At 37.2% G+C, this 22,399-nt stretch overlaps 1 protein-coding gene across 1 annotated transcript in view; it reads right to left on the bottom strand.

Moving 5' to 3' along the window:
* Positions 1-353: 353 nt before the first annotated feature.
* TMEM267 (transmembrane protein 267) overlaps positions 354-22,399 on the bottom strand; it is a 29,896-nt gene continuing 7,850 nt past the window's right edge. The window contains exons 2-3 of the mRNA XM_057743931.1: positions 18,948-19,335; positions 354-2,603 (exon numbers count right to left, since the gene is read on the bottom strand). Of these exons, the coding sequence (XP_057599914.1) occupies positions 2,268-2,603; positions 18,948-19,259 (648 nt within the window). The 5' untranslated portion in view covers positions 19,260-19,335 and the 3' untranslated portion in view covers positions 354-2,267. The remainder of the gene's footprint in view (positions 2,604-18,947; positions 19,336-22,399) is intronic.

Raw genomic sequence — 22,399 nt, 5'->3', positions numbered from 1 at the left:
GGATAAATGGGAGTTTTAACCCACACACAACAGGGCTTCTTAGCCCACCACTAAAAGAAAGTAGGCTTGGGATGAGTAGAAAATAGTTCAGTGGTAGAAGTTCTCCTCAGTAGCCAGCACAATGAATATGGCTCAAGAACGCAGTAGATGGGGAGGTTAGATCAGTGAAACAGCAAGAGAGACACACTACGTGAAAGGAGGACGTCTGGAGAATGGAGAAAACACACTTGTGCAAAGAAGATACAATCCAACTTTCAACATAAGTTGTATTGAAGCAAACTCTTTCTCTAAGAAAAGGAACAAAATTGTGGCATGGGAAGTTGGTTACGGTATCTCTAGAGTTACAGCTTTCAGAGACCACTCTGAGGACAAGGAACATTTCTGATGGTAGAGGTAGGAACAAAGAAACCCACACTTAAAATCTGCAGTTATTGTTTAAGCAAGGAGTCATGGTCAAAGTGAGTTCCCATTCTAATAAAGAAAGTTAGGGCAACCCCCAAAATGCCAATGTGACATTCTTAAATAAGGCCCTATGTTTTTAGCATATTCATTTGTTTAATATGGAGAAAGAAAAACAGGGAGAGTTTTGTGATTTAGTCTGAAAAAGTTACGCAAGATATATGCTTTATTTCCAAGGATTTCTAAAATCATATGCTTTTTAAAAATCTCCACTTATCAAATTTACCCCCACTGTATAATGTTCACTATTAAACCAACCAAATTGACACAACTGCTCTCGAAAGAAATAACAGATTGTAAGAGCTAATAAATTATACAACATAACAGATTGCAACCAATTGGTTAACAACAAAAAGAGAAACTGAAGTGCCTGACCCTTTATAACAATTTACAGAACTCTGTTTAACTTAATAAGAAAAATCTGCTTTGGATAAAGCATCGTTTCATCACATCTCAGAGATTAAGGCACATAATCACCAGCATTACAAACACAAACGTGTAAGAAAATCTGAAGACAGCAGCTGGTACAAATGCCACAAAAAAAATAGGTGCCTTACTGACTCATATCAAAGTAACATTAAACTGTGCAAATGTAAAGCTTATAGCAACTCAATTTTCCTTCTCTAATAAAGGTTAATCATTTTTTTTTTTTTTTTGGCACACGGGCTTAGTTGCTCTGGGGCATGTGGAATCCTCCCAGGGCAAGGCTCGAACCCGTGTCCCCTGCATTGGCAGGCGGATTCCTTACCACTGCACCACCTAGGAAGTCCAGAAGGTAAATCATTTTTAACAGAAGATCAACCTGAAAGAATAAAGGAAAAAGCCAATCTCCTAAAACTACTTTTTTTGAAAAAAATGTTTTGTCTCTCAGTATCAGGCAAATCTTAAAAAAATGATTTAACTGGTATATTTTAGAATAGTATGTAAACAAATTTATAGCAAGTAAAACAACTTTAATGGCACATTCAGGAGTTTACATTTGAAATGACATTATTGGTTAGGTTCTTTTTTTGCGAATTCTACGGTTATGAGTCAAGTATCAATATTTTGTTAATGTTAATTTTAAACAAATATTTTGTTAAATTTAGTTATGTTTTTCGAAACAGTGAAAACTCCAACACATGAGATTCGAGGGCAAAGATAATGAAAAAACAATATTTTGGTAGAATGTTATTACAGCCAACATATTATAATAGTTATTTCCTAAAGTTATTTCTGAAACAATAACCTAGGTCTAATGTTACTGTCTTTTAAGAATATTATAACGTAAGTGCACTACAGCAGTTTCTGCCAGTAATCAGAGCTCACTAAAGCACTTGGCAAATTAGACTTCAGTCAGGACCAACACATATGCAGTAAAGAAATGTCAGCGTTCACTGTACATCTTATTCACAACCTCATTTACTTTGTCCATTTCACTGTTTCAATATCTCGGGAAAACGTGGATCCAAAGAGAACGCTAACTTTCCACAAATTAGTCATCCTAAAATTTGAGCTGTTTTTCATCAGGAAATGAATTACTTTAAAGGTATATTTCTAGAAAACTTAATTGGATGTTAATCTAATAACATTAGTCAAGCCAGATAAATAGAAGAAACAATAAAAATACACTGTGGCGTAAATGAAACTCTCATATTGCTCTAGAGTGTAACAGAGAGAGGAACACAACAAGGGTATGTAATGGGAAAAGTGCATGCTTCCTGAGCGAGAGGATTCAGGAATTGTAATCATGTGTTTTTTAAATTCACTTTAATGTTGGCTGTCATCCTCTCAACCATTGGTTCTCTTAAGACTGCCACATGGTTATTTCAGACATCAATATGAATTCCATGTTTTGAAGACATCACTTGTCTGGTCCCTGTGAAACACATAACAAGTGAACAGATGTGAGGTAAAGAGGATGTGATTATTACATAAAGCCAGAATGGCAAAGGGGAAGTTTTCCCAAATGGGCATATCCACAAGCCATGGCGAATTCCATCTCGGACGTGGTGTGAGGTCCAGGATATAAATAACATCCAGGGAAGAAAGCACCACGCATCTTTGAGTTTGAAAAGGTGCATTGTGAACTTCAGGGTCAGAACCACAGCAGGTATCACAGTAGAGCAGTGAAGGAAAGGTCTTCGTGGAAGAGTCAGAGCAGCCTGCAGGGGGAAAGCCGTAGCTAGTATCATTTCCTTCCTGGCAAGCAAAATTTTGTAGCTGCTTCTTAATATCGTAAGCATGTGTTTTCCTGCAGGCTGTTGGAAATGCAAAGGAAACATTTTCTATGCCACCTCCAAATACACGTAGCACTAAAAATGAAATCAAGGTCTGAAGAACATGTGATTAATTTTTCAAAATTTCCTATTATTTGCTTAGAAACACAGTACAATTTATACCCTAAATGTATGGTTAGTGTAAATTTGGAATTTTAAAGAACTGTCTGGGGCCTCTAAGAGCATTGAAAAAGTCTCACCACTGACTAGAATATTCTTCAATTGAACTTTTTAAAATTGAAGTATAGTTGAGTTATGTTATATTAGTTTCAGTGGCACAACAGAGTTATTCAATATTTCCACGGATTATACTCCATTCAGAGTTATGATGAAATACTGGTCATATCACCTGTGCTGTGCATCACATCCTTGTATTGTGATTATTTCATATCCAGTAGTTTGTGCCTCTTAACTCCCTTCCCCTCTCTTGTCCCTCCCCGACCCCATTCTTCAAGTGATAAATGCATAAAAGGGGAGTATTTTTGTTGTAACCATTTATGTTAGCCTTGAATACGTTCAGAATTTATTTACAACAACATTTAGAGAGAGTATATTATTTTAAACAAGTATTTGAACGTTGAGTTAAATAAACCAATAAAATTTCTAAACCATTGTAATAATGTAATCTGTATCTAAACAAATGAAAATTTCAGGTTCAACCCCTGAATGATCCATGAGTAAGGTTTCGTTCTCATACATTCTAAAGGCTAATTTGCAACGAGATAATTTCTTTTTTTTCCCTTTTTTTTAAGCATGAGATTTAAAAAAAATAAATTTATTTATTTATTTATTGGCTGCATTGGGTCTTTGTTGCTGCACGTGGGCTTTCTCTAGTTGCGGAGAGCAGGGGCTATTCTTCATGGAAGTGCACAGGCTTCTTACTGCAGTGGCTTCTCATGTGGTGGAGCACAGGCTCTAGGTGCGCAGGCTTCAGTAGTTGTGGCATGTGGGCTCAATAGCTGTAGCTCTCAGGCTTTAGAGTGCAGGCTCAGTAGTTGTGGCGCACAGGCTTAGTTGCTCTGCAGCATGTGGAATCTTCTTGGACAAGGCTGGAACCCATGTCCCCTGCATTGGCAGGTGGATTCTTAAGCACTGCACCAGGGAAACCCCCAACTAGATAATTTCTAATAAAAATAAAGCTGAAGCTAGAGAAGATTGCCTGAATTGGAATCTCCCCACACATCTTCAAAAACACTACAGAACAAGAACAAATGAAACTATACCAAGCCCCACTTAGCATAGCCAGAAGTCAGAAAATACCCAAACTTCAAATACTCTAAAGTATTAAAACACCAAATCAGTGAGTGCTCTTTTATACTCCCCTTCACCCAAGCTAGGAAAAACTGTGCTGAAGAAACATGAGGGGATATCTAAGACTGATTTAAAGTTACCAGTAGAAAGAGAAAGTCCAACCCAAGTATGAAAATACTGAAAAAGGATCCTAATAGATCAGAGCACTAGCCACACAGAAAGAACTTAGGGTGGGCATGATGCAAGGCTGTGAGAGGCATTAGCTCTCCATGGTACAAAGGAAGGCAGAGGGAGCCTTTGGAGATTGGGTGGTAAAGGGAAAAAAGTAGTAAAGGCAAAAAGTCAGGTTCCTATTTAAAAGAAGAAGAAAAAAAAAAGACACAACGTTCTCACCACATTAAAAAAAAGTCATCTGTTAAAGAGATTGTACCTTGCCACACTGTCAAATCAGACCACCCTTAAACTGGGAATCTTGTAAACCCACTCCTTGAACCAGTGTTCTTTAACTCCCACCTACCTGCGAAACATCAATCAAAGAGCTTACTTATTCTAGATTCCTATTCTTTCTCCCTTCTCCTCCACACTTTAGTTGTTTTATTTCTACGTTGTCAGAACATAACATTTCTGTATTACGCTATTTTAGTTTCCACCTTTGTTAAGTTCTATGCCCACAATATAACAGGTTCCTCAATAGCAGGGTGGGTTGGGGGCGCTATTTGGAGGAGAGCAATAGCCTCATGTTGAGATGATTAGCAGTTATGCTCTGGATGTGTGGAGGGATACTGACTATTCACACTTTCATTTGTGAAGGCTATTTATATTAATAGTTCCTAAGGAAGAAACTTTAAGTTTCTGTTGCTTGCCTAATTTCTAAAACATTCATGCATATTTTTCATTCACAGATAAATAATAAAAGGGCATATCATAAAATTATAGAAGTAAAAATAGATATCTTAAACATACAAGTAAAAATTGATACTTAAAAAAATAAGTATCATATATCATATGTGGAATCTAAAAAATACAAAAAACTAGTGAATATAATGAAAAGAACCAGACTCTCTAAGACTCTCCAAGTGCGAAATATGAGAACAAAAGGACCTAGAAAAACAAAAACAAAACAATTAAGAAAATGGTAATAGGAACATACATATCAAAAATTACCTTGAATGTAAATGGACTAAATGCACCAACCAAAAGACACAGACTAGCTGAAGGATACAAAAACAAGACCCATACATATGCTGTCTACAAGAGACCCACTTCAGACCTAGGGACACATACACACTGAAAGTGAGGGGATGGAAAAAGATATTCCATGCAAATGGAAGTCAAAAAAAAAAAAGCTGGAGTAGCAATAGTCATATCACATAAAGTAGACTTTAAAATAAAAAATGCTACAAGAGACAAGAAAGGACACTACATAATGATCAAGGGATCAATCCAAGGAGAGGAGATAACAATGATAAATATATATGCACCCAATATAGGAGCACCTCAATACATAAGGCAAATGCTAACAACTATGAAAGAGGAAATCAACAGTAACACAATCATAGTGGGGGACTTTAACACCCCACTTACACCAATAGACAGATCATCCAGACAGAAAATTAATAAAGAAACAAAAGCTGTAAATGACACAATAAATCAGCTTGATTTAATAGACATCTATAGGACATTACATCCAAAAACAGCAGATTACACGTTCTTCTCAAGTGCACATGGAACATTCTCCAGGATAGATCACATCTTGGGTCACAAATCAAGCCTTGGTAAATTTAAGAAAATTGAAATTGTATCAAGCATCTTTTCTGACCACAACGCTATGAGATTAGAAATCAATTACAGGAAAAAAAACTGTAAAAAACACAAACACATGGAGGCTAAACAATATGCTACTAAATAACCAAGAGATCACTGAAGAAATCACAGAGGAAATAAAAAAATACTTAGAGACAAATGACAATGAAAACACAATGATCCAAAACCTATGGGATGCAGCAAAGGCAGTTCTAAGAGGGAAGTTTATAGCAATACAACCCTACTTCAGCAAACAAGAAAAATCTCAAATAAACAATTTAACCTTACACCTAAAGAAACTAGAGAAAGAAGAGCAAACAAAACCAAAAGTGAGTAGACGGAGAGAAATCATAAAGATCAGAGCAGAAATAAATGAAATAGAAACAAGAAAACAATAGCAAAAATCAATAAAACTAAAAACTGGTTCTTTGAGAAGATAAGTAAAATTGATAAACCTTTAGCAAGACTCAGCAAGAAAAAGAGGAAGAGGACTCAAATCAATAAAATTAGACAGGAAATAGGAGAAGTTACAACAGACACTGCAGAAATAAAAAGCACCATAAGAAAGTACTACAAGCAACTATATGCCAATAAAATGGACAACCTGGATGAAATGGACAGATTCTTAGAAAGGTATAACCTTCCAAGACTGAAGCATGAAGAAATAGAAAATATGAACAGACCAATCACAAGTAATGAAATTGAAACTGTGATGAAAAATCTCCCAACAAACAAAAGTCCAGGACCAGATGGCTTCACAGGTGAATTTTATCAAACATTTAGAGAAGAGCTAACACCCATCCTTCTCAAACTCTTCCAAAAAATTGCAGAGGAAGGAACACTCCCAAACTCATTCTATGAGGCTACCATCACCCTGATACCAAAACCAGACAAAGATACTACAAAAAAAGAAAACTACAGACCAATATCACTGATAAATTTAGATGCAAAAATCCTCAACAAAATACTAGCCAACAGAATCCAATAACACATTAAAAGGATCATACACCATGATTAAGTGGGGTTTATCCCTGGAATGCAAGGATTCCTCAATATACACAAATCGATCAATGTGATACACCATATTAACAAATAGAAGGATAAAAACCACATGATCATCTCAATAGATGCAGAAAAAGCTTTTGACAAAATTCAACACCCATTTATGATAAAAACTCTCCAGAAGGTGGCCATAGAGGGAACCTAAATCAACATAATAAAGTTCATATATGACAAACCCACAGCAAACATCATTCTCAATGGTGAAAAACTGAAAGCATTCCCTCTAAGATCAGCAACAAGACAAGGATGTCCACTCTCCCCACTACTATTCAACATAGTTTTGGAAGTCTGTGCCACAGCAATCAGAGAAGAAAAAGAAATCAAAGGAATCCAAGCTGGAAAAGAAGATGTAAAACTGTCACTGTTTGCAGATGACATGATACTATACATAGCAAATCCTAAAGATGCCACCAGAAAGCTACTTGAGCTAATCAATTAATTTGGTAAAGTTGCAGGATACAAAATTAACACACAGAAATCTGTTGCATTTCTATACACTAAAAATGAAAGATCAGGAAGAGAAATTAAGGAAACAATTCCATTCACCATTGCAACAACAAGAATAAAATACCTAGGAATAAACCTAACTAAGGAGGTAAAAGACCTGTACTCAGAAAACTATGACACTAATGAAAGAAATCAAACATAACACAAACAGATGGAGAGATATACCATGTTCTTGGATTGGAAGAATCAATGTTGTGAAAATGACTATACTACCCAAAGCAATCTACAGATTCAATGCAATCCCTGTCAAATTACCAATGGCATTTTTCACAGAACTAGAACAAAAAATCCTAAAATTTGTATGGAGACAAAAAAGACTCCAAATAGCTAAAGCAATCTTGAGGGAAAAAAAACGGAGCTGGAAGAATCAGACACCCTGATTTCAGACTATACAACAAAGCTACAGTAATGAAGACAGTATGGTACTGGCACAAAAACAGAAATATAGATCAATGGAACAGGATAGAAAGCCCAGAGATAAACTATGGTCACCTAATCCATGACAAAGGAGGCAAGCATATGCAATGGAGAAAAGGCAGCCTCTTCAATAAGTGGTGCTGGGAAAACTGGACAGCTACATGTAAAAGAATGAAATCAGAACTCCCTAACACCATACACAAAAATAAGCTCAAAATGGATTAAAAACCTAAATGTAAGGCCAGACACTATAAAACTCCTAGAGGAAAGCATAGGAAGAACATTCTTTGACATAAAACACAGCAAGATCTTTTTTGACCCACCTCCTAGAGTAATGAAAATAAAAACAAAAATAAATAAGTGGGACCTAATGAAACTTCAAAGCTTCTACACAGCAAAGGAAACTATAAGCAAGACAAAAAGACAACCCTCGGAATGGGAGAAAATATTTGCAAACGAATCAACAGACAAAGGATTAATCTCCAAAATATATAAACAGTTCATCCAGCTCAATATCAAAAAAACAACCCAATCCAAAAATGGGCAGAAGACCTAAACAGCCATTTCTCCAAAGAAGACATATGGATGACCAAGAGGCACATGAAAAGATACTCAACATCACTAATTATCAGAGAAATGAAAATCAAAACTACCATGATGTATCACCTCACACCAGTTAGAATGGGCATCATCAGAAAATCGACAAACAGTAAATGCTGGAGAGGGTGTGGAGAAAAGGGAACCCTCTTGCATTGTTGGTAGGAATGTAAATTGATACAGCTACTATGGAGAACGGTATGGAGGTTCCTTGAAAAACTAAAAACAGAATTACAATAGGACCCAGCAATCCCACTGCTGGGCATATACCCAGAGAAAACCATAATTCAGAAAGACACATGCACTCCAATGTTCACTGCAGCACTATTTACAATAGCCAGGACATGGAAGCAACCTAAATGTCCATCAAAAGATGAATGGATGAAGAAGATGTGGTACATATATACAATGGAATATTACTCAGCTGTAAAAAGCAATGAAACTGGGACATATGTAGAGACATGGATGGACCTAGAGACTGTCATACAGAATGAAGTGAGTCAGAAAGAGAAAAACAAATATTGTATATTAACACATATATGTGGAATATATAAAAATGGTACAAATCAACAGGTTTGCAAGGCAGAAATAGAGACACAGATGCAGAGAACAAACATATGGACACCAAGTGGTGAACGTGGGGGTGGGGGTGGGGGGGATGAATTGGGAGATTGGGATTGCCATATATACATTACTAAAAAGAAAAAAATATCAAATTGTACACTTTAAATATATGCAGTTTATTGTATGTCAACTGTATCTCAATAAAGTTCTTAAAGAGAAAAAAAGACAATAAGCCAAAAAACAAATAAGTATCATATATCACTTACATGTGGAATCTAAAAAACACAACGAACTAGTGAATATAACAAAAAGAACCAAACTTATCGATACAGAGAACAAACCAGTGGTTACCAGTGGGGAGAGGGAAGAGGGGAGGGACAAAATAGGGGTAGGGGAGTAAAAGATACAAACTATTAGATATAAAATAAGCCACAAAGATATACTATACAACACAGGGAATATAGTCAATATTTTATAAGTATAAATGGAATATAACTTTTAAATTTGTGAATCATATTGTAACCTGTAACTTATATAATATTGTACATCAACTATAATTCAATAAAATAAATAAATTAAAAGTAAGTCCCTTAAATGCTCAGTTTGGATATTTATTCCTTATGATCACATACAATCTGATAGTGAATGTGAAAAAATGTTAATACTTCAATCAAAAGTAAGGATCAATACATGCACTGTGCTATACTTTATGTACAGTATCTCATTTAATCCTAGACACTGTCCCATGAATTAGGGATTATTTTATAGAGGAGGAAACTGGGACTTAGGCTAAGACACTTCCTCACAGTGTGCAGTTATCAAGTGGCGGAGCTGGGATCTACCAGTGGATCTGTCTGACTCTATGGCTCATACTCTTAACACTGCTGCTTATCAATGAATCAGGGAATAAATACAGTATACAGCCTAAATGTTTTTAAGAATTACAGTAGAAATGCTTAAATTCTAGATGAATATGTTTATAAATTACACTTTTTGTTTGTTTGTTTTTGTTTCTAATTGAAGTACAGTTGATTTACAATGTTGTGTTAGTTTCAGGTATACAGCAAAGTGATTCAATTATACACAGATATTCTCTTTCATATTATTTTCCATTATAGATTATAAGATATTGAATATAGTTCCCTGTGCTATACAGTAGGTCCTTGTTGTTTATCTACTCAATATTTTCTATATAGTAGTGTGTATCTGTTAATCCCAACCTCCGAATTTATCCCTCCCTTCCCCACCTTTCTCCTTTGGTAACCATAAATTGGTTTTCTGTGTCTGTGAGTCTATTTCTGTTTTGTAAATAAGTTCATATCATTTTTTTAAGATTCCACATATAAGTGATATCATATGGTATTTGTCTTTCTCTGTCTGACTTACTTCACTTGGTATGATAATCTCTAGGTCCATCCATGTTGCTTCAAATGGTGTTATTTCATTCTTTTTTATGGATGAGTAATATTCCACCACATCTTCTCTATCCATTCTTCTGTCGATGGACATTTAGGTTGGTTCCATATCTTGGCTACTGTAAATAGTGCTACTGTGAACACTGGAATGCATATGTCTTTTCAAATTAGATTTTTCATCTTTTCTGGATATATGCCCAGGAGTGGGACTGCAGGATCATATGGTAACTCTGTTTTTAGCTTTTAAAGGACCTTTATACTGTTCTCCATACTGGCTACAATTTACATTCTCACTGACAGTGTATGAGTGTTCCCTTTTCTCCACATCATCACCAACATTTTTTTTTTAATATTTATTTATTTTGTTTATTTATTTGGTTATGCTGGGTCTTAGTTGCAGCAGGTGCGCTCCTTAACTGCAGTTCGCTGGCTCCTCAATTGCAGCACATGTGCTCCTTAGTTGCAGCTGGAGGACTTCTTAGTTGTGGCTGGAAGGCTCCTTAGTTGCAGCTTATGGGCTCCTTAGTTGCGGCTCACCGGCTCCTTTAGTTGCAGCTCACTGGCTCCTTAGTTGCAGCTCACAGGGTCTTTAGTTGTGGCACATGAACTCTTAGTTGCAGCATGCATGTGGGATCTAGTTCCCTGACCAGGGATTGAACCTGGGCCCCCTGCATTGGGAGCATGGAGTCTTAACAACTGCGCCACCAGGGAAGTCCCCCAACATTTGTTATTTGTAATCTTTTTCATGATATTCATTCTAACAGGTGTGAGGTGTTACCTCAGTGTGGTTGTGATTTGCATTTCCCTGATGATTAGAAATATTGAGCATCTTTTCATGTGCCTGCTGGCCATCTGCATTCCTCTTTGGAAAAGTGTTTATTCAGTTCTTCAGTCCATTTTTTGATTGGGTTGTTTGTTTTTTTTTTATATTGAGCTGTATGAGCTGTTTGTACATTTTGGAAATTAATCCCTTGTCAGTCGCAACTTTTGCAAATATTTTCTCTTATTCCATAGGCTGTCTCTTCATTTTGTTTACAGTTTGCTTTGTGAAAGCTTTTAAGTTTAATTAGGCCCAATTTCTTTATTCTTGGTTTTATTTCCACTACTATAGGAGACAGATCCAAAAAATATTGCTTCAATTTATGTCAAAAAGTGCACTGCCTATGTTTTCCTCTAGGAGTTTCATAGTATTTGGTCTTATATTTAGGTCTGTAATCTATTTGGAATTTATATTTTTATATGGTGTTAGAAAATGTTCTAACTTCATTCTCTCACATGTAGCTGTCGTTTTCCCAGCACCAGTTACTGAATAAATGGTCTTTTCTCCATTGTATATTCTTGCCTCCTTTGTGGTAGATTAATTGACCATAAGTGCATGTATTTATTTCCGGGCTCACTATCCTGTTCCATTGATCTATGTGTCTGTTTTTGTGCCAGAACCATACTGTTTTGTTTACTCTGCAGTACAGGCTGAAGTCAGGGAGGCTGATTCCTCCAGCTCTGTTCTTCTTTCTCAAGATTATCTTTGCTAATTGGGGTCTTTTGTGTTTCCAGACAAATTTTAAAGTATTTTTTCTAGTTCTGTGAAAAACGCCATTGGTATTTTGATAGGGATTGCACTGAATCTGTAGATTGCCTTGAGTAGTACAGTCATTTTAACAATATTGACTCCTCTAATCCAAGAACACAGTATATATTTCCATCTGTTTGTGTCACCTTCAATTTATTTCATCAGTGTCTTATAGTTTTCCAAGTACAGGTCTTTTGCCTCCTTAGTTAGATTTATTCCTAGGTATTTTATTCTTTTTAATGTGATGATAAATGGGATGGTTTCCTTAATTTCTCTTTCTGATAGTTCATTGTTAGTGTATAGAAATGCAACAGATTTCTGTATATTAATTTGGTATCCTGCAACTTTACCAAATTCATTGATGAATTCTAGTAGTTTCCTGTGACATGTTTAGGAATTTCTATGTATAGTATCATGTCATCTGCAAACACTGACAGTTTTATTTCTTTCCAATATGGATTCCTTTTATTTCCTTTTCTTCTCTGATTGCTGTGGTTAGGACTTCCAAAGCTATGTTGAATAAAAGTAGCAAGAGTGTGGGACTTCCTTGGTGGTGCAGTGGTTAAGAATCCATCTGCCAATGCAGGGGACACGGGTTTGATCCCTGGGCTGGGAAGATCCCACATTCCATGGAGCAACTAAGCCCACGCACCACAACTATTGAGCCTGTGCCCAAGAGCTGACAAGTCACAACTACTGAGCCCACGCACCACAACTACTGAAGCCCCCGTGCCTAGAGCCTGTGCTCCACAAGAGAAGCCACTACTATGAGAAGCCTACACACCAAAATGAAGGGTAGCCCCCACCTGCTGCAACTAGAGAATGCCAGCACACAGCAACGAAGTCTCAATGCAGCCAAAAATATAAATAAATAAATTAATATTTTTTAAAAAAAGGTAGCAAGAGTGGACATCCTTGTCTTGTTCCTGATCTTGAAGGCAATGCTCTCAGTCTTTCAGCATTGACTATGATGTTTGCTGTGGGTTTGTCACATATGGCCTTAAATGTTGAGGTATGTTCCCTCTATGTCCACTTTCTGGAGAATTTTTTTTTTTTTTATCATAAATGGATGTTGAATTTTATCCAAAGTTTTTTCTGCATCTATTGAGATGACCATATGGTTTTTATTCTTCAGTTTATTAATATGGTGGATCACACTGATTGATTTGCAGATATTGAAAAATCCTTGCATCCCTTGGATGAATCCCACTTGATCATGGTGTATGGTCCTTCTAATGTATGGTTGGAGTCAGTTTGCTAGTATTTTGAGGATTTTTGCCTCTATGTTCATCAGTGATACTGGCCTGTAATTTTCTTTTATTGTGATATCTTTGTCTGGTTTTGGTATCAGGGTGATGGTGGCCTTATAGAATGAGTTCAGAAGTATTCCTTCCTCTGCAATTTTTTTGGAATAGTTTCAAAAGGATAGATGTTAACTTTTCTTTAAATGTTTGATAAAATTCACCTGTGAAGCCATCTGATCCTAGACGTCTGTTTGTTGGGAGTTTTTAAATTACTGATTCAATTTCACTATTGGTAATTGGCCTGTTCATATTTTCTATTTCTTCCTGGTTCAGCCTTGGGAGACTATCTTTCCAAGAATTTGTCCATTTCTTCTAGGTTGTCCATTTTATTGGCATAGAGTTGCTCATAGTAGTCTCTCATGATCCTTTGTATTTCTGTGGTGTCAGTTGTAACTTCTCATTTTTCATTTCTAATTTTATTTATTTGTGCCCTCTTATCTTTTTTCTTGATGGGTCTGGCTAAAGGTTTATCAATTTTGTTTACCTTTTCAAAGAACCAGTTTTTAGTTCCATTGATCTTTTCTATTGTTTCTTCATCTTTATTTCACTGATTTCTGCTCTGATCTTTATGATTTTTTTCTTTCTTCTAACTTTGGGTTTTGTTTGTTCTTCTTTCTCTAGTTCCTTTAGGTGTAAAGTTAGGTTGTTTGAGATTTTTCTTGTTTCCTGAGGTAAGCTTATATCGCTATAAACCTCCCTTTTAGAACTGCTTTTACTGCATCCCATAGGTTTTGGATTATCATGTTTTTGTTTTCATTTGTTTCCTGGTAATTTTTGATTTCCTCTGATTTCCTCAGTGATCCACCGGTTGTACAGTAGCATACTGTTTAGCCTCCACATGTTTGTTTGCTTGCAGTTTTTTTTTTCCTTGTAGTTGATTTCTAGTCTTATAGTTTTGTGGTTAGAAAAGATGCTTGATATGATTTCAGCTTTCTTAAATTTACCAAGGCTTGTTTTGTTGCCTAGCATGTGATGTGTCCTCAAGAATGTTACATGTGCACTTGAAAAGAATGTGTATTCTGTTTTTGGATGGAATGCTTTCTATATATCAATTAAGTTCATTTGATCTAATGTATTATTTAAGGCTTGGGTGTTTCCTTATTGATTTCTGTCTGGATGATCTGTCCATTGATGTAAGTGGAACGTTAAAGTCCCCTACTATTATTGTGTTACTGTCAATTTCTTCTTTTATATCTGTTAATATGTGCCTTATATATTGAGGTGCTTCTAAGTTGGGTGTGTATATATTTACAATTGTTATATCTTCTTCTTGGATTGATCCCTTGGTCATTGTGTAGTGTCCTTTGTCTCTTGTAACAGTCTTTATTTTAAAGTCTATTTTATTTGATATAAGTATTGCTATTCTGGTTTTCTTTTGATTTCTATTTGCATGGAATACCTTTTTCCATCCCCTTACTTTCAGTCTGTATGTGTCTCTAGATCTGAAGTGAATCTCTTGTAGGCGGCATGTATACAGGTCTTATTTTGTATCCATTCAGCCACTCTATGTTTTTGCTTGGAACATTTAGCCCATTTACATTTAAGGTATAATAATTCACATGTATGTTCTTATTGTCATTTTGTTAATTGTTTTAGATTTGTTTTTGTAGGTATTCTCCCCCCTTCTTTTGTTCTCTTGTGATTTGATGACTATCTTTGGTGTTATGTTTGGATTCTTTTCTCTTTTTGTGTGTATATATGTTATAGATTTTTGGTTTGCAATGACCATGTTTTTGTAAGAGTCAGTCTCTCTCTCTCTCTCTCAATATCTAAATATCTATATCAATAGAGACAGATATAGATACAGATATAGATAGATTACAATGTGCCTTGGTGTTTTCCTCTTTGGGTTAATCCTATATGGGACTCTCTGTACTTCCTGGACTTGGGTAACTGTTTCTTTTCCCAGGTTAGGGAAGTTTTTACCTGTTATCTCTTCAAATATTTTCTCAGACCTTTTCTCTTCTCCTTCTGGGACCCCTGCAATGCGAATATTTGCATTTGATGTTGTCCCAGAGGTCTCTTAAACTGTCCTTACTTCTTTTCATTCTTTTTTTCTGTTCAGCAGCAGTGATTTCCACTATTGTCTTTCAGCTAACTGATCTGTTCTTCTTATCATTTAGTCTACTATTGATTCCTTCTCGTGTATTTTTCTTTTCAGTTATTGTGTTCTTCATTTGTTTGGTTTTTCTGTATATTTTCTAACGCTGTTAAAAACCTGTAACTTCTCACTCTGTGCATCCATTTTCCTCCTGAGTTCTTTGATCACCTTTACGATCATCACTCTGAACTTTCTCAGGTACACTGCCTATCTCCACTTTACTTAATTCTTCTTCTGGGGTTTTATCTTGTTCTTTCATCTGAAACATATTCCTCTGCTGCCTCATTTTGTCATAAGTTGCTATTTGTAGTTTTGTGTATGTGGTAGGTTAGTTACATTTCTCAACCTTGGAGCAGTGGCTTTTTGTAGGAGGCATCCTATGCATCCCAGCAGCGCACTCTCATCACTCAAGCTTTATGTTCTAGAGGTTCCCCCTAAGAGGGCTGTTTGTGTGTGTGTGGGGGGGTGGTGTTCTTCTGTTGTGGTGAACTGACTATGTGGGTGGTCTGGTAGGCTTAGTTGGCCCCTAGTCCAGTTGGTTGCCAGGCCCTGGACTTGTGTGGATGCTGCTGGCTTTTTAGTGGGGCCTCGTCATGAGGCAACTGGTTGCAGAACCCTATGGGGCCCCAGAACTAGTGCTGGCTCACTGGTGAGCAGAGTTAGGGTCCTGAAGACTCTGGGGCTGTTGCCTACCCACTACTGGCAGGCAGATCTGGTGCCTGGTCTGACTGCAGGGTCCAGGAATTCCAAAGCTCATTTCATGCCATTGGGGGAGGAGGTGGGGGAAGTTTCTGACACAGTGACACAGCCGGGTATAGTGTCTGGAGTGTCCCAAAGGTTGTGTTGGCCTGCTAGTGGGCAGGGCCAGGGCCCAGCTGATCCCAAGGTAAGGTCAGGCTTGCTGTTGGTAGGCTTGGTCTGCAGGCTGCCGGACTATAATTTTCTGCTGCTGGCGTCTGCCCCCTGGTGGGTGAGGGCAGTCTAGAGGCTAGTGCAGGCCTGCTGGTGGAAAGGGCTGGTGTCTGCCCACTGGTGGGTGGAGGTGGATCTTGGCCCTCTTGTGGGCAGGGCCCTGTCTAGGGGTGTGTTTAAAGGCAGCTGTGGCCTCAGGAGTCTTTAGGCAGACTTTTTGCTAATGGGTGGGACTGTGTCCCCACCCAGTTACTTGTTCAACCTGAGGTGTCACTGGTGCCTACAGGCTTTTGGCTGGGGACAGGTTTTGGCACTAATGAGCCAAGAGGGCAGCCCCCAGCAGCAGTGTTCACACATGTGAATGTTCCCCGATGTATGCCACCAATGTGTACGTCCCCAGGTTGAGGCATAGCTGTCCCACCTCTCCAGGAGATGCTCCAAGACCAGCAAGTAGGTCTGGCCCAGGCTCCTATCAAATTAACACTTTTGCTCAGTCCCAGTGCATGTAGGGTTTTGTGTGCACCCTTCAGGCATGAAGTCTCTGTTTCCCCCAGTCTTGTGAGGCCCCTGCAATTAAATCTTGCTGGTATTCAAAGCCAAATGCTCTTAGGGCTTGTCTTCCTGGTACTAGACCCCTAGGCTGGGAAGCCTGTGGGGTTTAGAACTCTTACTCCTGTGGGGGGACCTCTGCAGTATAGTTATTCTCCAGTTTGTGGGTCATGCATCCAGTGGGTATGGGATTTGATTGTATCACGAGTCTGCCCCTCCTACGCATCTCATTGTGGTTCCTTCTTTATGTCTTTAGTTGTAGAAGATCTTTTCTGTTAAGTTCCAGTCTTTTTCATCGATGGCTGTTTGGCAGATAGTTGTGGTTTTGGTGTGCTTGTGAGAGGTGAGCTCAGGGTCTTTCTACTCCACCATCTTGGCCACTCTCCTAAATCACACTTTTTACCATCTCTACTAACATTTTCTTTTCAAATTTATTTATTTATTTAATTTTTGGCTGTGATGGGTCTTTGTTGCTGCATGTGGGCTTTCTCTGGTTGTGGTGAGCAGGGGCTACTCTTCGTTGTAGTGGGTAGGCTTCTCATTGCTGTGGTTTCTCTTGTTGCAGAGCTTGGGCTCTGGACGCACAAGCTTCAGTAGTTGTGGCATGTGGGCTCAATAGTTGTGGCTTGTGGGCTCTAGAGCACATGCTCAGTAGTTGCGGCACAAGGGCTTTGTTGCTCCGCAGCATGTGGGATCTTCCTGGACCAGGGCTCGAACCCATGTCCCCTGCATTGGCAGGCGGATCCTTAACCACTGCACCACCAGGGAAGCCCTCTACTAACATTTACTGTTAACTATTTGCCAGGGTGTGTCACTTCACATAGTCATTTAATCCTCACAACAACCCTATGAGGGAAGTAACGTTACAATCCACATTTTACAGATGATGAAATTGAGATTTAAGGAAGAAAACTGCTCTGCTGAGACCATATACTAGGATTTAATCTCTGGTCTTCTGATTCCAATCTTAAATAGCAAAGTTATGCTGCCTCCACTTATAGCAAAAACAGAACAAAAACCACGTTAAAATTTGTCTTTAATCAGGAATTACTGATTCCTTACTGAATAAATTTCTAAATAAGTGAGACAACCTCTGAGAAGTACCTGGTACAGGACTTGAAACATAATAGGAAGAACAGCGATCATTTCTTATTCATTCAACACATGTTTACTGAACACCTACTAGGTAAGCCAGGCACTGTTCTAGCTAGTGGTGAAAAAAGCTAAGTGCTCACTCCACAAGTTTTTATTTCTTTCCTGAAGTGTTTAAAGATCATAACTACATAAAACAGTATGTAAATCTGTTGACACTTAGAAATATTATCTGAACTACCATTTTAGGCTTAGTTCATTTGCAATACTAATAGGTCACTGTATAAGCTATACCCCTGAAGCCTCAGTGAAATTCCCCAATTTGTCCACCAGGGACTGTGTCCTAATCAGCCTGCTGAAATGCACACCTTGGCCTCAAGAGGGACTTGAAGAATGAATGAATCCATTAAAGTCATTCCCCAGGCCTAGGAATCATCTTAAAGCTATTCATCTGTTATGGAGCACCCAGGAGCTGCATATTAACTGTAAAACATGAAGAACAGGGGAAAATTTTAAGTGTGGTCCTAAAGAAAGAACCCTGATACAAAAAGAATTAGGATGGCCTTGAGAATGACCCCCATTACTTTGAAGCAGTTAGCTAATCTTTCCTTCAAGACTTGGCTCATGGATAAACACCAAGGTCCTACTGGAGAGCACAAGGAACTCTATTCAATATCCTATGATTACCATAATGGAAAAAGTTTTTTAAACATGTATATATGTGTATGACTGAACCATTTTGCTGTATGGCAGAAATTAACACAACATTGTAAATCAACTATACTTCAATTTAAAAAAAAAGACTTGGCTAAACACATCCTCTGTAAAGCCAGAAAGGAACTCCTCAGGTACAGTTATCGAGCCCTTGCTCTGGGTACATCCACAGCACTTCGTGATGCCACATAATGTAGTCAGCAACGTCTGCACCCTCAGGGAAGTACTTGGTGCTCAAAAAAGTTGGATGAATAGGCTTTCCTGTTTTAAAATAAGGCTAATCTTTTCTAGCTCTAACTAAAAGGATGCTGTGAGGATCAGCATGATGGTGTTAGAGAAATGAAAGAAAAAATAAATATATAGGCTTCTTACCTTTAAAGACAGGGATCCGGCTAGAAAAAAGTGGTCTATATCAATAACAGAGGCTAAAAATCCAGCTAAAATGATTTCTCCAACATCACTCTTCTTCTTGATTCCAATGACTATGGCCCATGACCACATGCCAATCACGCAATGTACTGAATTATCTGAGAGTGCACGAAGCCAGTCATTTTGTTGAATTATGGAAAGCTGAAGAAGTCTGTCAGCTACTAGACAGAATATGCCCAGACCAAGGCTGGAAATAAGAGATTCAGTGCTACAAGACTGGAGTAAAGCACGGGTCTTCTCAGTCTCAGATGCCATCACAAACAGTATGTCAGTATATGCTAAAAGCCATCAGGAAACAAACAGCTTATTCTTGTTTACATTTCCAGTCACCCTAAAATAGAAAGCAGAGAAAATGAAGATTACAGGCTGCCATATAATATATAAACAAAACAATATCAACAATTTTACAAATGTAAAACCAAGTTGTAAAAACTGGTATTTCTTTTTTTCTTGAACTGTCATCAGTAATTTCATTTTCCCCAGCTTTATTGAGATATATGATCATCACCATAAGGTTAGTTAGCACATCCATGACTTCACATGGTTTCCTTTGTGTGTGTGTGGTGAGAACATTTACGATATACTCTCTTAGCAATTTTCAAGTATTAAAAGAAATGGTATTTCTTACATTTATATATAATATGTCATGTGGCCAAAAGAGCACAGATTAGCTTTGTAGGAACAACAGTTGAGACAGTAGCATGTATCCAGGGAAATTTTAGAAAGCCCACTGACTCATCTATTACTTTGAGGTCATCAAATAGTGCTTTCTTTCAGCAGTGTGTACTATACAGTGGGCATCCACTGTGTCCGTATACTCAGCACCTGCTTTCCATACTTCTTCTGATAACAGCATCCCCTTCTTTTGGGAAAACTGCTCATCACAATACGCAAACTGGAGCTGACCATCAGCTGACCTGTCTCCCTTAGTAGTACTAGGGATTAACTAGCAATTGCTACTTGGTACTAGTTTTATAGTAGTGATTACTCTGCTGATGAAGGTGACCCTGGCTTGGCCGATCAGACTCCTTTCCAGAATTTTTCCATGTGGGGCTGATGAAAAGTTCCTTTTTTCTTGCAGATCACAGACTGCACTACATGGAACAGCCCAGGAGAAAAGAATCATAAGGACATCAAGTCCTCAGGTCTAATCTCTAAGGTTCTTGGAGCTGCCCTGGTTCATGCAGCTCATCTTTCACTTCTATGAGCTACCTAAGGATTTTCCCAATAAATCTCCTTTTCCTTTCTGTTATCTCTAATCAAAGAACCTGAATGACATAAAAAGGCAATCATAATTCTGAGTGCTTACCTGGCATAGAATATTGAAATCACTTATCTAGTTAAAGTTGTCAATATTGTGTGATACCTGAAGTTTCTGTTTTGTATTATTTTGTTTTAGTTCTGAGACTAAAAGAATAAATGATTTATTGAGAATGATTCAATTTCCATTCTGTACTAAAAACTATACATAGCTCATCATATATATTCTAAAATTTATAGAGAAATGCAAAAGACCTAGAATAGGAAAACACCTTTAAAATAGAACTAAGTTTGTAAATGGAAATCAAAAGAAAGCTGGAATAGCGATACAAAAAAAAAAAAAAAAAAACTAAGTTGAAGGACTTAAACCATCTGACTTCGTCTTATTAGAAAGCTACAGTAATCAAGAATGTGGTATCATTATGAAGGTGGACAAATATATCAACATAACAGAATAGAGTGTGGGATCACAAATAGATCTACACATACACGGTCAACTGATTTTTGACAAACATGCAAAGAAAAGTCAATAGGGAAAAGATATCTCTTTCAACAAATGGTGCTGGAACAATTGGATATCCATATGTAAAAAGAATGAACCTCAATCCATACCTTCCTCCCTACACAAAAATTAACTCAAGATGGATCACATACCTGAAAGTAAAACAAAACTATAAAACTTATGGAAGAAAACAAGAGGATATTTTTGTCCTTAGGTTATACAGAGAGTTCTTAGTATCAATATCAGAACTCCATCTATTTTAAAAAGTTGATAAATTGAACTTCATCAAACTTAAGAACTTCTGCTCTTTGAAAGACAGTATTAAGAGAATGAAAAGACAAGACACAGACTGGGAGAAAATATTTGCATATCTCATATTTGATAAAGGATTTGCATACAGAATAAAGAACTCTCAAAACATGATAAAAGAAAAACAAAGACTGATAGAAAGATGGGTGAAAGATTTGAAAAGGTACTTTACAAACATGATATACAGATGGTCAATAAGCACATGAAATATACTCAACATCATTAATTATCAGGGAAATGGAAACTAAAACTATGAGTTCCAAACATAACTGTTAGAACGGCTACAATTTAAGAATGACCATCCCAAGTACTTGCTCCCCAAGATGGGGAGCAAGCAGAGCTCTCACACGCTGCTGGTAGAAATGTAAAATGATACAACCACTTCCCAGTTTCTGAAAAAGTTAAACATACTCCTACCCTATGACTCAGTCATTCCATTCCTAGGTATTTACTTAAGAGAAATGAGAGCAAACATCCACACAAAAACTTGCACATCAATGCTCAAATGCTCAGAGCAGCTTTCTTTACATTAGCTCCTAACAGGAAACAACCCAACTGGATAAACAAAATGTGGAAAAAAAGAAATAAAAAGAGATAAAGAAGTGTATCATACAAAAACATGAATGAACCTTAACAATAGGCCAGACCTCCCCCCACCCCCGCAAAAAAAATGACATAGTCAAAACCCACAGAACTGTATAACACAAAGAATGAACCCTGATGTAAACTATGGACTTCAGACTTTAGTCAATAATAATGTATCAATATTTGTTCAATAATTCTAACAGAAGTGCCACACTCATGCAAAAAGGTAATAGGGAGAAATGTGTACAGAGGAAGAAGGAATATATGGGAACACTCTCTACTCTGCTCAATTTTTCTGCAAGCCTGAAACTGCTATTAAAAAAAATAGTCTATTTTAAAAAGTAAATAAATGAAACAGGTATGTGAAAATGTTATAATCAAATTTAGGTAATGGATATACTTTAGCTCATTATATCCTACTTTTATGTTTGAAATTTTCATTTATAAATATGTTTTTTAAAAGAGTACACAGTATAATTCCATTTATATAAAATCCTAGAAAATGCAAACTAATCTAAGTGACAGAAAGCATATCAGTGGTTGCATGGACACAGGAGAGGCAGGAAGGATTGAAAAGCAGCAGAAGGAAACTGGAGGGACAGATAATGTTCATTATCTTGACTGTGGTAACAGTTTCATGGTTCATAGTTTCATACCCACATCAAAACGTATCAAATTGTGCATTGTGAGTACGTACAGTTTATTACATGTCAATTATACGCCAATAAAGATGTTAAAG

This window comes from Hippopotamus amphibius, chromosome 1, assembly GCF_030028045.1.
Source record: "Hippopotamus amphibius kiboko isolate mHipAmp2 chromosome 1, mHipAmp2.hap2, whole genome shotgun sequence".
Lineage (NCBI taxonomy): Eukaryota > Metazoa > Chordata > Mammalia > Artiodactyla > Hippopotamidae > Hippopotamus > Hippopotamus amphibius.
Note: the sequence above shows the minus strand (reverse complement) of the source record. Positions and strands in the feature narration are given on the sequence as shown.